The sequence below is a fragment of the Panthera pardus genome, unplaced genomic scaffold (genome assembly GCF_024362965.1).
Source record: "Panthera pardus isolate Hobbes unplaced genomic scaffold, ASM2436296v1 HiC_scaffold_11, whole genome shotgun sequence".
NCBI classification, from domain to species: Eukaryota; Metazoa; Chordata; class Mammalia; order Carnivora; family Felidae; genus Panthera; species Panthera pardus.
This window is the reverse complement of record NW_026526666.1, coordinates 106,086,314-106,101,069: the sequence shown is the minus strand read 5'-3', so window position 1 is coordinate 106,101,069 and position 14,756 is coordinate 106,086,314. Positions and strand designations below refer to the sequence as shown.

Sequence of the window (14,756 nt, the reverse complement as noted above, 5' to 3'; positions counted from 1 at the left end):
CTACTCTCTGCTCACGAATCCAAACTGGCCTGGACTCTGCCCGTGGCTGGGGCTGGTTGTGGTGGTCACCTCCCTGATACAGACATTTCCAGCAGGGGGAACCAAAGCTGGAGTCCCACCTCAGAAAGGGCACACCACGCAGCTCTCTGCACAGGCTAAAAACTTGGGAGTCTGGATGCCTGCCTTCCTCTCTGCCTCCCACCCCTCGTCCTTTAGGCTCTACCCGAGACGGCAGCCACCAAGGCATCCCCTTAGGTGCCTTGCGGTCCGTCCCCTGGCATCAACCTGGCCCCTGCACGTGCCATGGGCCCTTGCCTCCCCCATGCAAGCCCTACAACCTGCCCCACCCTTTCTGCCCCCCCCAGGCCCCCTCACTGCCCTGACACACACCAGTCAGCTTCTGCCCCAGGGGTCTTGGCACTTCCTGTAGCTCCTGTCCATGTGGTCTGACACGGCCCCTACCCTGACAGGGAAAATAAGTAGGCCTGCATCTTGGGCCGGCATGCCACTGCCTGTCCCCCCTCCAGCCCGGCAGCCCTGGGAGGACAGGGTGCCTGCATGTCCCCAGTACTGACTCTGGCATGTGGCTGCCCCAGCTCACACCTGCTGGGTGAACTCAGAGAGGGTGGTACCCACCCCATGCCCAGGCTGCACGCCCCATGGTTGCCAGCAGGGGGACTGGGTAGGGTTCAGCCCTGGGGCCACAGAGAGCAGGCCTGGGCTCCTAGGGATTGCGACAACAGGACCTCCAGACCCTCAGGGACTGATCCCTTTAGTCTCGGCATGTCTCTGACCACAAACAGGCAGGTTAAGTCGAGAAGAATGTGTGGGTGGGGCAGCTGAACTTCTGGGCTCTTGCTCCCCCTCCCTCTACCCCACTTACTGTTGAAGACGGGGTCTGGGGGCCTCAGGCTTGCCCCACGCCCCCATTCCAGGACCACAGCAGCCCCTGTTCCCGTTTCTGGTGGGCACATGCATGGGTGCATATGTGAGATACAAACCCATAAGCAGCAACAGCACGTAGTACCCGCCCCCCCCACCACCACCACCACCACTGGGTGAGGGTGGGGGACCCACACTGCTCAGCTCCTGAGGCCCAGAGTGCCCTGGGGCTGGGGTCAGAGGCCTGGGGAGCTGCCCTTTTCCCTAGGGTCAACATGACCACAGTGAGCTAGGGACAAAAGGCCCTTCTTCTCTGCAGAGGCCTGGACTGTGCGGAGGAGGGAGTGTTCCGTGGACCTGGTGGGGGCAGGGGCAGTGCCTTCAGACAGCAGTGTGCTTGCGTTTCAGGGAACCCCCTCCACCTGCTTGTGGACCAGCAGGCCTGGTGGGGCCAGCTCCGGGGAAGTGATGCCCTGGGGATTTCAGACTGAGCCAAGGCTGCAGGGGCAGGGCTGCCTCAGCCACACAGGCTGCTCTTCCCCCTGGCCCCTCGAAGTCCAGGACCGAGCAGGGGGCTGGGCTTGGGGGAGGGAGCCGACGGGGGCGGGGGCAGGGCCTGCTGTGTCCTGGCGGCCTCTGTCCTTTTCAACTCCGCTGGCCTCCCAGCCTGTCTTTCTTCAGAGAGGAGGTTTCCGGACAATTATATTTGTGCTTCCTCTGGCGTCTGCCTCGAGCTCAGCCCTGACCCTGACTGTTACACTCCTGGCTGACCCCCACAACTCCCTGGGGGTCCTCCATCTGTCTGTGTCCCCCCCCTTGGGAGTGCAGGACACTGAAATGAGACCTTGCCATGATGCAGGCAGCAGGGGCCCTGTGGACAGTAGAGCCTCAGGGCAGAGCAGGGCCCAAGGAGTAGAGCCGATCGGGTGGTGGGATGTGGGGGCATCTCCCCAGGGGTCAGGTGTGAGCCCAGCATGAGCAGCAGGAGTGACTGTGGGCAGAGCTGAGGAGGAACTGGCCAGGGCTGCTGGTCGAGCTCAGCCAAAGCTGGGCAGAGGCCCTGGCAGAGCAGTCCTAACACGGGGCCTCCCATCTTTCTCCCTCTGATGGAGAGGCTGGAGGGAGGAGGGCGGCTGCTTCCTCGAGGGCCTGAGTCATGGCCAAGAAGACCCGCTCAGTTTTTCCAGAAGGGACGGAAACTTCCCTGTCAGCCCAGCAGCACAGGCTGGGGCCCGCCTGCCATGCAGGACTTGGGGGACAAGGCGGGGAACTGCCCTGCCACAGAGCAGCCCATGGCCTAGCTCCCTGCCCCGGGCAGATGGGTGCCCAGTGAGAGGGAGAATGAACCAAGGAGCGTTTGTACATGTTAACCTGGCACCTCAACCCCAGCACCCCCGGGGCCAGCTCTTGGCTGGAGCCCCAGGCCTCCTCCAGCTGCTGCGGCCTCACCATGGCCTCCGCTCACTGTCCCCTTCGGCCCCAGTCCTGGTCAGCCTCCTGTGCTTCGGGGCTGGGGGCCAGGCCAGGCCCCTCCGGGAGGCATACCCTGGACTTCAGGGGCGGGAGCCCATTGCCCCCACCACCCGCACAGGCCCAAGCGGAAGCACCAGGCAGTTTCTGGTCCCAGCAGAGTCCTGAGGCCTGTGGAGCTGAGCCAGCACCACCACTGCCAAGACTCCCTTCGAGGGGGTGGGGGCGGCGGGGACACACTTCTCGCTTGTTCCTGCCCCAGCTCCTCCAGCTTGGCTCAGCCACTTCCTTTTTTAGGCAAAGTTGGAACTCCAGCCTGTCTCACAGAGTGTCTCACCTGCCATAAAGGGAGGAAGGAAAACCATTGAGTCCCATCCGTCCTTGCTTCTGAGCATCCCCTGGGAAGGGAAAGGGAGGGGACATCCTGGCAGAGACGCCCCAGCCACCTCGGGCTGGGAGAACCTGTGCCCTCCCAGCTCCACAGACTAGTGGCTGGAAGAGGGCAGTGGTTACCCCACAGAAAGCCTTCTTAGTGGTGAGGGGCCTCATCAGGACCCTCAGCTCCTGCCCAAAAGACATTGCCCTGCCTCACCTAAGGGGAGGGAATCTGTCCTGAAGGGCTGAGTGCCTGTGGGGATGCCGCCTCCAGCCAGCCACCTCTGGTCTGGCCCAGCCAAAATCCTGGATTGCAAGGTTCCTTCCTGGCTTGCCAGTGGGTCCCTCCAGAGGTCTGGGGGCCTGCCCTTGGCCCAGCCCTGGGCCACTCATTGGGCAGAGTGTATGGGGACAGCCATAGTTCCGGCAGGGTCACCCTGGACAGGACCTGAAACCAGCTCCTATGCCTCTTTCTCCAGGAAGCCAGGTGGGGTGGGGGCTCTGTGTCCCTCAAAAGGCTCCCCTTCAGGCCTCTGCCCCCCTCCCAATGCTCTGTCTCCTTTCTAAGCGTCCAGCCCCTAGCACCCATCCTTCTCTCACCCCTGGGATAAAGGTGTGGACAGGGCCTGGGGCTTGCTGGGGGGGGGGGGGGGGGGGACATTGTTCTTGGTGTCACCCCCACCCCCTCGCACCCCTGGGTTGCTCTTGGGCCTGATTTCAAGGACTCATAGCACTGTGGGGAGGTCACGGGCAGTGGGCCCTGGGGCTGGCCCAGCTTAGTGGCCCCCGACTCTGCTCCCGGTTGGGGGCAGGGGGCAGTGCGGAACCCCGAAACCTCCCAACCAGGAAAGAAAGCTCTGGTTTCTGTGTGTACGCACGCCCACGCGTGTGCCGCGGTCGCATCTGCGTGAGTGCCGCGTGACGCTTTCTGCCTGGGTCCCTCTGCGCGCACGCCTCCCGGACTCTGTGCGCCTCGGCACGCGGGGAGAGCGCTCACCGGGGGCGGGGGCCTCGGGGACGGGGCCTCCCGGGGGGCGGGGGCGGGGGCGGGCCCGGTCTGCGCGGCGGCGCGCCCTGCAGTCCCCGAGCGAGCGAGTGGCGAACGGCAGCCGAGCGCGCCCCGTCCCGTCGCGCGCGATGCTGCCCTGGACGGCGCTCAGCCTGGCCCTGAGCCTGCGGCTGGCGCTGGCGCGGAGCGGCGCCGAACGTGGTGAGTGAGGCAGGCGGCGGGCCAGGTTCCAGCTCGGGCGGCGCCCCTGCCCCCTGCTGCCTGCGCGGGGCTGACTCTTCCCTCCCGCGGCCCGGGGCGGGGACGGCCGCAGGGGCACCCCACCCACCTGCGGCGGGCGGGCCCAGGTACCCCGAGCGGCTAGAGGAGCGTCAGGTGTTGGGGGGTAGGTTCTGAACGGGGAGGGGAAGGTGTGTGTCGGGGAGGCGGGTCCCTGCCTCAGTTTTCCTCTCCTTGCAGTGACACCTAGTAGAGGGACGGTAAGAGGGCTGGAGTCGCCCTACCGGATTGGGGGGAAACAGGCCACAAAGCCCAGATCAGTACCCAGACGCCCCAACTCCTGTCTGCCCTTGGCTCCCGTGGTGGAAGGGGTCCTTTTGCCCCCTGGGGTACCTGGAGGAAGAGGAAGGCCCTGTGGGTTTGGCGGCCCCTCAAGCTGCTGCAGCAGGTTACCTGCTTCCTGGGTCCAGATGGAGCAGAGGATGGGTCCAGAGGAGGGGTAACATCATCTGTAAGTGGGGGGTGATGACTCCAGCCTGGCCATATGGGCTGTGATCATGCTCTGTCTCCCTCATCTGCCCATCTGCCCATCTCAGCCCCCAGTGTCCCCAGCTGCTTTGTGCCACCCCCCCCCCCCCCCCCCCCACACACACACACACTAGTTGCTTTACCTGGAGGCAGGGGTGTAGGGCTGAACTCCATCCTGGAGGCTGATTCTCTGGAAGCCAAGCCTGAGGAAACAAGGACTGTGGCCTAGGCTTATCCACCCACACTCCCAGGGGCTGGACCAGGACCCTCGGCTCCAGCCTGCACAGAGTCTGCTAAGGAAAGGGTGGGTGTGGAGGCTTGGAGGGGTCAGCTCTCCTTTACAGACAAGACTTGAGCCCAAAGAGGACCCAGAGAGCCCAGAGAGGTACAGAGCTAGAACCCGCTGAGACTGTGGGCCACTTGTGGGCCCAGGACCCCTTTCCCCCTTCCCCCAGGGGTGCCGCCTGCAGGACCTTTGGAGCAGGCTTTCGGGGCCTACTTGGGTAAGGGCAAGCTCCAGCTTAGGGAAAGCTCAGACCCTGGGGGTTCTGCCCTGGGTGTGGGACTGTCTGGGGGCCACCACCTGGGGCTGAACCCTCTCCTCTCCCCCAGGTCCCCCAGCATCGGCTCCCCAGGGGGACCTGCTGTTTCTGTTGGACAGCTCGGCCAGCGTGTCTCATTATGAGTTTTCCCGAGTTCGGGAGTTTTTGGGGCAGCTGGTGGCCCCACTGCCCCTGGGCCCTGGGGCTCTGCGTGCCAGCCTGGTGCATGTGGGCAGCCGCCCATACACCGAGTTCCCCTTCGGCCAGCACAGCTCAGGTGCGGCTGTCCAGGATGCCATACGTGCTGCAGCCCAGCGCGATGGGCGACACCAACACTGGCCTGGCGCTGGCTTACGCCAAGGAGCAGCTGTTTGCCGAGGTGGCAGGGGCCCGGCCAGGGGTGCCCAAGGTGCTGGTGTGGGTGACAGATGGCGGCTCCAGCGACCCCGTGGGGCCCCCCATGCAGGAGCTGAAGGACCTGGGCGTTACCGTCTTCATCGTCAGTACCGGTCGTGGCAACCTCCTGGAGCTGTCAGCTGCTGCCTCGGCCCCCGCAGAGGATCACCTGCACTTTGTGGACGTGGACGACCTGCACATCATTGCCCAGGAGCTGAGGGGGGTCCATTCTTGGTAGGTGGGAGGAGGCAGGGCCTGGGGGTGCCCCAGCGAGGAACCCGGAAGAGATGGGGGAGAGGGACTCGAGGGCCTGGAGCAGGGGCCAGGGCTTCGGGGACAGTGGCACTTCCTGGGGTTCGGCCGGGAGGTAACACCCATGGCTTTTCTGTGCATCCTTGGGGGACATGCTCCAGTTGTGTGCCCTGTGTGCCCCTCTACCTGGGCTATAGTGGGACAGAGGGTCGGCCTGAATAAACACCTCCGGGTGGGGTTCTCTGCTGACGGGCCCACCCCGACTGGGGGGCCTGGAGTGGGCCGAGAGGCCAAGGAGCTGCATCTGGTGGGATGTGGTTAAGTGGAGAGGAAGAAGAGGGAGGGTCCAAGCCTGAGGACTCTGCAGATGGGCAGCCCAGGCTCCTGTACGTGTGCCAGCTCCCCACCGTGCTTGGAGATGAGAAAGCCAGGTCAGGATGGGCTAGGACTGCTTCCCACAGAGCTCGGGCCCTGCTACCCTGTGGGTGGGAACAGTACAGAGGAGTTTGAGTGGGTTTGCACCATTGGTGGTTTTGGGGATTGCTGGAGAAGAGGCTGGACCAGAGAGGGCCTGCTGCAGGGGATGGCAGCTCCCCACCAATTTTCTTTTTCTTTTTTTTTTTTAATGTTTATTTATTTTTGAGAGACAGAGTGCGAGCAGGGGAGGGGCAGCGAGAGAGGGAGACACAGAATCTGAAGCAGGTCCCCAGCTCTGAGCAGTCAGCACAGAGCCCGACACGGGGCTCCAACTCACAAACCGCGAGAACATGACCTGAGCCGAAGTCTGACGTCCGACCGCCGGAACCCCCCAGGCGCCCCTCCCACCAACTTTCTAATGGACCCCCACCCCTACCCCCAGCCAAACCTCACAGTGGGAGGGGCTGAGATGAAGGGCCTGGTTGCTGGCTCAGCCTGCTCTAACCACTAAAAAATGCCACTAACCCCAGGATTCTTTCTGAGTCTCAGCCTGTGGGTTAATCATCCACCAGAAACCAGGAGTTGGACTGTGGATTGGAGAAAGGTAGAGGGTCCTCCCAGAGATTTCCCCCAGGGACACCTGGCCCCTGGTGGCCCCTGAGTCAACCACTGTGGCTGAACCTGGAGGAGATAGTAAGAGGAAAGGCAAGCAGCTGGACAGGAGAAATCCAAGGCTGTAAGGCAGTTAGGCAAAAGGGTGGGGGGCTCCTGGGATAGGGGTGGGTGGGGGTCTGAGTATGGGGAATAGACAGGAGAATGAGTGCCAGGCTGACAGCTGGAGCACCCGGCATTAAAGGAGAAAGCATTAGGGTCCCAATGGGCACAACCCTGCCTCGACATTTATCAGCCTTACATGCAAGCCATGTGGTGTCCAGCCTTACCTGCTTGCATGGTCACTCAGATGGCCATGCGGTGTCACAGGCTCGGGAGTAATGCACATTTGGGGGGCTGGCTCTGGAATCCCCCCCTGCTCTCCTGGAAACCAGAGGCAGGCAGTACTCTGAGCCCCACATCCAGCTACTCCTGGAGTTGTCATATATCCACCCCTCAAGTGTCCCCCGATGGCCTCCCATCTTTTGGCTGCACCAGTGGTGCCCCTCTGCCTTGACTGTCCAGAGATGAACTGACTCCACACTGTGCCGGCCACTCGGGCTATGGAGGGTGGTTGGTCCTCTGTTCTCAGACCCCACTTTTGAGGGGCTGACTGGGCTGGGTGGGAGGTGGCCATTATAGCTCCTCACCCGTCTGGGTTTGCAGCTGAGGCAGGCAGGGAAGCTCCTGATGGAGTCCCAAGTTGGGGTGGCACTCTTGTCCGTACCCCAGCCCTGTCACCGGTTCGTGTATCGTTAGCACTGTTGGGGTGGCCGACCCTGGCCTGGGGCTCTCCAGCGCTCCTGTTCCCCACATCTCCCAGGCCGGTCTTCCCTGAGTCGGCAGTCAGGGCCCCAGCCCGGGCGCGGGGAGGTCTGACCTTCTGCACCACCCGCAGACGCCATGCAGCCACAGCAGCTCCGTGCCTCTGAGGTCACGTCCAGCAGCTTCCGCCTGGCCTGGCCGCCCCTGCTGACCGCAGACTCCGGCTACTACGTGTTGGAGCTGACGCCCAGCGCCGAGCCGGGGAACGTGCGTCGCCAGCAGCTGCCGGGGAACGCCACGGGCTGGGCCTGGGTCAGCCTCGACCCCGACACGGACTACGACGTGGAGCTGGTGCCCGAGTCCAACGTGCACCTCGTGAGGCCGCAGTACCTGCGAGTGCACACGCTGCCGGGTGAGCTCGAGGCGGAGGGCCGGCCAGGCCGGGCGGGGTGGGGGGTGGGGCGGGCGACGGGGAGGGGGCGCCGGGCCGGGCCGAGGTCCCGCCCCCACCCCACTCACGCGCGCTTCCCCTCCCCCCCCCCCGCCCCCCCCCCCCCAGAGGAGGCCGGGCCAGAGCGCATCGTCATCTCGCACGCCAGGCCGCGCAGCCTGCGGGTGAGCTGGGCCCCGGCGCTGGGCCCGGCCGCCGTGCTCGGCTACCACGTGCAGTTCGGACCGCTGCTGGGCGGCGCGGCGCAGCGCGTGGAGGTGCCCGCGGGCCGCAACAGCACCACGCTGCAGGGCCTGGCGCCCGGCACCGCCTACCTGGTGACCGTCACGGCAGCCTTCCGCTCGGGCCGCGAGAGGGCGCTGTCGGCCAAGGCCTGCACGCCCGACGGCGAGCGCAGCCGCGCTCCGCGTCCCCAGCCGCCGGGGGCCGGGGGCAGGGAGCCGTGAGCCCGCCGCCCCGCCCACCCGAGGGCCCCCTTCTCCCGAACCCGGCGGGGGAGGCGCCCACCGCCGGTAGCAGGGCCTTGCCCCGCGGCGACTCCGCGCGAACCCCCCCACCCAGAACTCTCCCGCGGCGGAGGGCTCCCTGCTCGGGGCGTCTGCCTTCTAGGACGCAGGCCTCGCCCGACTCCCCCGCCTGACCCTCTCTCTGCTGCAGCTCTGGCAGCAGCTCGTGCCATCGCGACCCCCTGCCCGGGCCCAGACCTGGGTACACGGTGCCGTCCTTTGGGCAGGAATTAGCAGCAAGATGAACAGGGAGTCTGGGGCGGGCTGAGAACATCAGATACAGGACTGGCCGTGGGCCCAGGACAGGAGGTGGCCGAGCGGAGCGGCTAGACCTCTCGCTTGTGTGAAGGCCCAGTCCCTCTGGTGGCGGAGCCCCGGCATCCGTTTGAGAGGGCTTGGTCCAGTTGGCCGCTCTGACTTCCTGCGGCTACTCAGGTCCTAGATGTTGGTAGAAGGCGGAAGGATGAAGGGCAGGAGCGGGCTCTGGCCGAGTCCCAAAGCCTTCCTGGAGGGGACAGGGTCTGGAAAGGGGCAGGGAGGAGTGGTGGCAGGTTGCCGGTGTGGTCAGCAGCTGGGTTAGCAGAATGGTGGTCTTTATCAGGGCATTCAGTTGGCCTGAGAGGCAGTGCCTGCTGGGGACAGTGACCTTGCCTTCCTGCCCAGGACCCTGCTGGGTCCAGCTACAGCCACCGGGGTGAGGATGGCCGCTTTCTGGAAGAACAAGATCGGATCCTGGCATTCAGGACCCTGGAGACAGGAGGGCTCCTTGCCCCAGCAAGCCCCAAGTCTGGCACTCATAGGGAGCCTCCCTTGCTTCTGGGTAGGGCACTGCCATGCTGGGGGCAGGGACAAACAAGGTTTCCCTGGGTGGGTTCACCCCAACGATTCTCTACAGCATCTTCTGACTCCTACGTCTTCACTACCACTATCCTGGGGCCACCAGACAAGTCCTAAGGGCGTAGCTGCTGTCCTTCAGCCCCACAAAGGCATGAGCTCCTCTGCCTGCACCAACTCAGTGCTCACTTCGCCTCTTCCCCACTAACAACCCAGACTGTAAAATAGAGTAAATCAGATGTAAACTGAGCCTCGCGGTCTCCTCAGTGTGCTTTACTCCCTGTCAGAACACTCCAGCCCCGAAAATGCTCTCAGACGGAGGGCCAGTGTTTTGTGGCTGGTGCTGGGGGAAGAGGAGGGGAGCCGAGCCCCCTCGGCTCTGAGACGCAGAACACCGTGCCACGTACACCTCTTCGGGGAGCTCTGGCGGCTTCCGTGGGCGGGGACTGCGGCGTTTGGAGCTGAACAGCCCGGACGGGGACCGGGTTCTGCCGCGCTGCCCCCCCACTACAGCCTTCGGACCCGGGTGGGGGCCGCGGCTGTGGCGCCCTCTGCTGGCAAGACCACTCCCCCAACAGCAGTTTGACTTTCGGCCGCTGCCTGCTATTGGGAGATAGAGGCCCTCCCTCACCCGCGCGACTGCAGGGCGGAGAGGCCGTGTTCCGGGTCTGCCCACTCGGGTGTGGTGGGGGTGTGTGCGCGGCCGGCAGCCTTCAGTCGAGCTGGCCTCCACCATGTTTCACGAAGCAGACTCCAAGAATCCGGCGGCTCCCTGCTTAAACACCTAGGGCCTGCGCTGCCCGCTAGTTCGGTGTATTTAACATCTGTGGAGGCCCGCTGCGGTGAGCCCACGGTGTGCCTGTGTGACATGGCATAGGAGACAAGGGGCTTCTGCCCTGCCTGTGTGGCCAGAGCAAGCAGAGTGGGTGGAGGCGGGGGCTACGGTTGTGGGTCCTGGGTCCCAGGAGCAGATGGTAGTACCCGGCCAGGCCAGACTTGGTCAGATGCTGGGGGAGGTGCTGCCGAGTGGGCGTGGGGTTTCTCCTACATGTCCCCACAAGCCCCTGCAATCAGGCCCAGGGAAGCCAAGTGGGACTGTGCGGCCCGTGTGTGCCGCTGCGGGTGTCTGTTTACACTCTGACCTGTAGTTAGCGGGTGGCCGAGAGTCACCTGGCCCCCTCCGAGGGTGGTGGATGCGAACAACAGTGTCCCGGGCAGCATTGGCCGGTGAGGGGAATCCTCCCCAGGGCTGGGACTTGGGCCAGAACTCCCCATGGGCAGGCCAATGTCCGCCACCCTGATGTCGCGGGTGCCTGGAGGTCCAAGCCCGTCGGGCACCCGGAGAGGTCCCCCTCCACACTGAGCCTCTCAGTCCAGCCTCCAGAGCACTGTGCACGCTGCAGGAGAAAAAGCAGGAGAGTGCTGGCGGGTGGTTTCCTAATAGCTCGGTCACGCGCTTGAGACACATGAGTTCCTGCCCCCAAACACACCTACAATCCCAAGGGAGGGCAGAGCGACCAAAGACATGTGGCCCTACCCTCTGAAAGAGGCTCCAGCCTTCGCCTCCTCACTGCTGGACACTGAGGCCAGGGAGAGGAGCCCCCGCTCCTGTCTCTGCCACGGAGCACCTCTCCTGGAAGCCCTCCCTTGGAAGCCCTTTGCACCGTCCCAGGCAACTCCTTTTTTTTTTTTTAACTTTTTTTTTTTCTTTTTTCAAGAGAAAGAGAGAGAGCGTGCAAGCTGGGGAGGAACAGAGAGAGGGAGACAGAGTTCCAAGCAGGCTCCACGCTCCACATAGAGCCCAGTGCAGGGCTCGATCTCACAATTGTGAAATCATGACCTGAGCGGAAATCAAGAGTCAGATGCTCAACCAGCTGAGCCACCCAGGCGTCCCTGTCCTAGGCAGCACTTAAAGGTTGATGGGTCCAGGCCACGTCTGGGAACAATCTCCAGGAAAGTTTTGTCCTGGTTTCCTCCCGCGCCCAACATTGACCCTGCTCCTCCCTCCCCTGAGACACAGGCCCTGTCTCCTCAATATACACTGGGTCTGGGGCCAAGACTGCCACCTACAGGAACTAGTACGTGTCACTGTGTGTCAAGTGACACATGGAAGTATGAGCTTCTGACACTGACGTGAAAATCGGAAAGGTCTGTGCTGTGATTGCTTCTGGTTAGGACAAGAAAACAAGCGGTTGTATCGTGTGGCAGATGTGTGCCCACTCACAGCCCCTCGCAGAGAACACCAGGTCTCCCTCAGTGGCCATGGCTTCATGCGACTTTGCTTCCAAGGTCTGTCCAGACTGTGCATCTGACCCTGCTTTTGTTGTGAGAAGGTGGAGGTCCCGGCTCAGTCCCACGAGGGGCAGGCCAGTGCTCACAGTGGGTCTCCTGCCAGCAGCGTGGGCAGGCAGCCCAGTGCCTGTGCTGAGGGCTCCCCACCCCAGGTGCCTCTGGGGATGTCCTGGCTGCGCTGACCTTCTGCTAGGTGGACCTTCTGCTAGGTAGGTCTCCAGTGGGGAGAGGACAGTAGGCCAGGGCACCCGAGTAGGCAAATGCTCACCAGAAGCAAACACTGCTCAGGAAGACAAAGCTGGAGGGGCAGTGAGCTTTGGGCTCAGTCCTGAGTCCCTTTCCAGCCCTGGGCCCAAGGTAGCTCATCTGAGGGCTCAGCACTACAACCCCCCATTACCTCTTCCGAACTTCTGGAAGCACAGGGAAGAGCTGCAGGGGCCCTGTGGAGATCTGGGGGCTTGGGCCTAAGAAGGCCGGGCTAGGCAGCTTTTCTTTTGGCTGGGCTGGGGTCTGCCCAGTGGGAGTGGGTATGGGGTGCGTGTGGACTGGGGTGACCGTGAGCAACACCAGAACTGGCAGTTCCTTTCGGAAAGCTGGAGAGAGAATGGGAGAGGGAGCCACCCCTTTACTTCTGAAGGCCCGGCTGACCTAGGGGCCTTAAATGCGATATGGAGGTGGGGGAGGGGGGCTGGGGGCAGCAGCAGCCTCAGGCCCACCCCGTGAGAGGCTCCAAGTTTAGGCAGCCGAGCTTCTGCAGAGGCACTGTTGGTGGGAGACACCAGGCAGGATGAGCAGTCAGCAGCCACAGTCTTGGTGATGGGACACCCTGGGGCTGGGTAGTGGGGGGCCGTGGGCCATACTGGTAGGCCACGGCTCTGGTGTGCTGTGTAGCTCTCCGGAGGTCTGGCCAAATTCGGGTGGACTCAGAAACCACACCAACTGCCTGGGCGCTAGGGGCAGAGCATTCTGCACTTGGCCTGGGTGGGGCCACTTTGCTCCTTTTGGCTTGGCTTCCCAGGGGCATAGCGTACTCTTTGGACTAAAGGACAGGCTGGAGGCCAAGCTGTCCACCTGCATCTCCGAGGTCAGCAGTCTTTCCTCCAGGCTGTCAGTGCTGAAGGACGCCCTCACAGAAGAAAGCCACATGTTGTGGGAGGGGGCTATCAGGGAATCTGTCAGCAAAACAGCACAAGCAGCAGAGAACCCTACATTTGTCAGTTAAATGTGAATGCATCAGGTAGAAAGCATCATCATAATTCCCTTTATTTATTCTTTACTGCTTATTCATTTTAGAGAGAGAGAGAGAGGAGCAGGAGAGGGGCAGAGAGAGACAGAGGCAAAGAATCTGAAGCAGGCTCCAGGCTCTGAGCTGTCAGCAGGAACTCAGCACGAGATCATAACCAGAGCCTTGGATGCAAGAGACTGAGCCACCCAGGCGGTCCCATAATTCCCTTTTATTAACTTAGTGTTTTAGGAAAGGTGTGTCAAGCCTCCTCAATGGCTCCCAGTCTAAGATCATAAGTGACAAACAATCCAGTGGCCTGGATGTTTTGTTTGGAAAGCATAGCACCCTCGGATGAGGGAAACTGGAGGAGACCCCTTTGTCAAAGGGAATGCAATTATCTAAATCCTTAAACAATCATCTCTTTCTGTTTTTCAAGTTAAGGCAGATGAAACTGACTTTATTTGAAACTGGCTTTTTAAATGCATAACTTTATTCTCAAAGTGATTCCTTTTTACGTAAAAGTACACAGGCTTGCCAAATATTGGTCTGGGATGGTTGGAGCTAGAGAGGGGCACATGGCCCAGCTGTGTTTGGACAAGGACTTCATGTCTCTTACCCATTTCCTCTTCTAATCCAGCGAAGCCCTACCAGGGTTGCTCTCCATAAGAACCTTGGTAGTTTGTGCTAGTCGGTAAGAACCTCCATAATGGCCACTGGGGTGGGGGCGGGGGCGGGGCATCTGGCTGGGGAACTCATCTGGTTTTCTCTTCATTTGGAGGTGAAAGATCACAGAATTATCTTTAATCCCCCTTCCCCCGCCCATTTTTACTCAGGCTTAAAATTGTTTTCAGTCTAGTGGGGAAACTGTGTAATTCTGGGAACTCAACCAATTCCATCAAAGAAAGACCAAAGGGGCAACTTGGTTGCTGGCCCAAGAAGCAAAGTTTGCTAACTTTGGGCACTGTGGGTTCTAGAGCAACGCAGGCTCGGTCCACCTTTTTCTCCCTCTGCCCCAGGCGGGTTTAGCCTGGCCCTTTGTCCCACAGGCAGGCACATGGCCTTTGGACTTTCCCAAGAAGCCAGGATTCCTCCTCCAGCAAGGGCGCCCTCTTGTGGGGCTTTTGGGGGAGTCGGCTCTGCTTTTCCACTCTTCTGGGGTTGCGATTTCTGTCTCCCTCCCATTGTGAGCCACTTTTAAGTGATACGAAGGCTCATACGCCCACGGACCACTGTGGTTTGCCGAGACACCGAAACGGAGGATGGGGAGAGCTTGTTCTCCAGCCGGCTCTTTAACCTAATGACGGTTGCAGGAGACTGGCTAGGAACCGCGTTTCTACCCTTCCAGCACCTTATTATGGGCCGGCTATGTGCGCTAGCACGGAGACCCGCGGAGCGCAGCTTCAACCGTCTAGGGGCCCCGACGTCCCCGCGCCCGGTCGTGTCTCTGGTGGCGGGTCGGGGGCGCAGAATCGAGGCCCAGCTGCGCACCTGCCCCGGGTTGATTTTCCTGCGCGGATCAGCCGCTTTCCGCAGGCCCTTTCCCCCACGGCCGCTCCCTCCATCCGGGGCTCACCGCCGCGTCGCCCACACCCGCGTACCGAGGACCCCAGGGCTCCGCGGCACCTGCCTCTCCGCCCCCGCTCTGACGGGATTCTCCGGGCGCCTATAGCGACGGGACACGGAGCTGTTGCTAGGCGGAACTGACGTATAACCAGGATATACAGGCGCCCAGCCCGTCGGTTTTGTTCCCGATCGGCCCCCGTAACTCGGCGCTTCGCCCTGCCCCTCGACGGCCCGCCCCCAGACGGAGCTAGTTTGAGCAATCGTGGCGGGGCCACCGGTGATGTCACGATACCCGCGGCCTATCCGAAGGCCACGCGGTACGTGGCCCTCCTGCGCTTCCGTCGTCTGGGAGGAAGGGGCGTTGTCGCGCCTGCGCGGG

General features: G+C 62.4%; 1 protein-coding gene and 1 long non-coding RNA gene across 3 annotated transcripts; one reads left to right on the top strand and one right to left on the bottom strand.

The window, feature by feature from the left end:
* Positions 1 to 2,229: 2,229 nt before the first annotated feature.
* LOC109273937 (uncharacterized) lies at positions 2,230 to 4,462 on the bottom strand. Its single transcript, XR_002083337.2, has 2 exons — positions 4,409 to 4,462; positions 2,230 to 2,689 (listed from the first exon to the last, which is right to left on the bottom strand). It is a non-coding gene; the product is annotated as an uncharacterized LOC109273937 (long non-coding RNA).
* VWA1 (von Willebrand factor A domain containing 1) lies at positions 3,380 to 9,546 on the top strand. 2 transcript variants are annotated; one of them, XM_053899114.1, is made up of 3 exons: positions 3,380 to 3,937; positions 5,492 to 5,655; positions 7,640 to 7,837. In XM_053899114.1, the coding sequence occupies exons 1-3, from the start codon at positions 3,865 to 3,867 to the stop codon at positions 7,715 to 7,717; spliced, it is 315 nt and encodes a 104-aa protein (XP_053755089.1). In that variant the 5' UTR covers positions 3,380 to 3,864; the 3' UTR covers positions 7,718 to 7,837. The 2 variants fall into 2 exon arrangements, with proteins under 2 accessions (XP_053755089.1, XP_053755088.1); XM_053899113.1 differs by lacking the exon at positions 3,380 to 3,937 and adding an exon at positions 8,066 to 9,546 and having other exon boundaries at positions 5,549 to 5,655; positions 7,640 to 7,918.
* Positions 9,547 to 14,756: the final 5,210 nt, after the last annotated feature.

Bases quoted from the DNA above. Each gene is read 5' to 3' on its own strand.
- VWA1 (XM_053899113.1), top strand. From the start codon at position 7,645: ATGCAGCCACAGCAGCTCCGTGCCTCTGAGGTCACGTCCAGCAGCTTC. The intron at 7,919-8,065 runs GTGAGCTCGAGG...CCCCCCCCCCAG, and splicing joins GCGAGTGCACACGCTGCCGG to AGGAGGCCGGGCCAGAGCGC.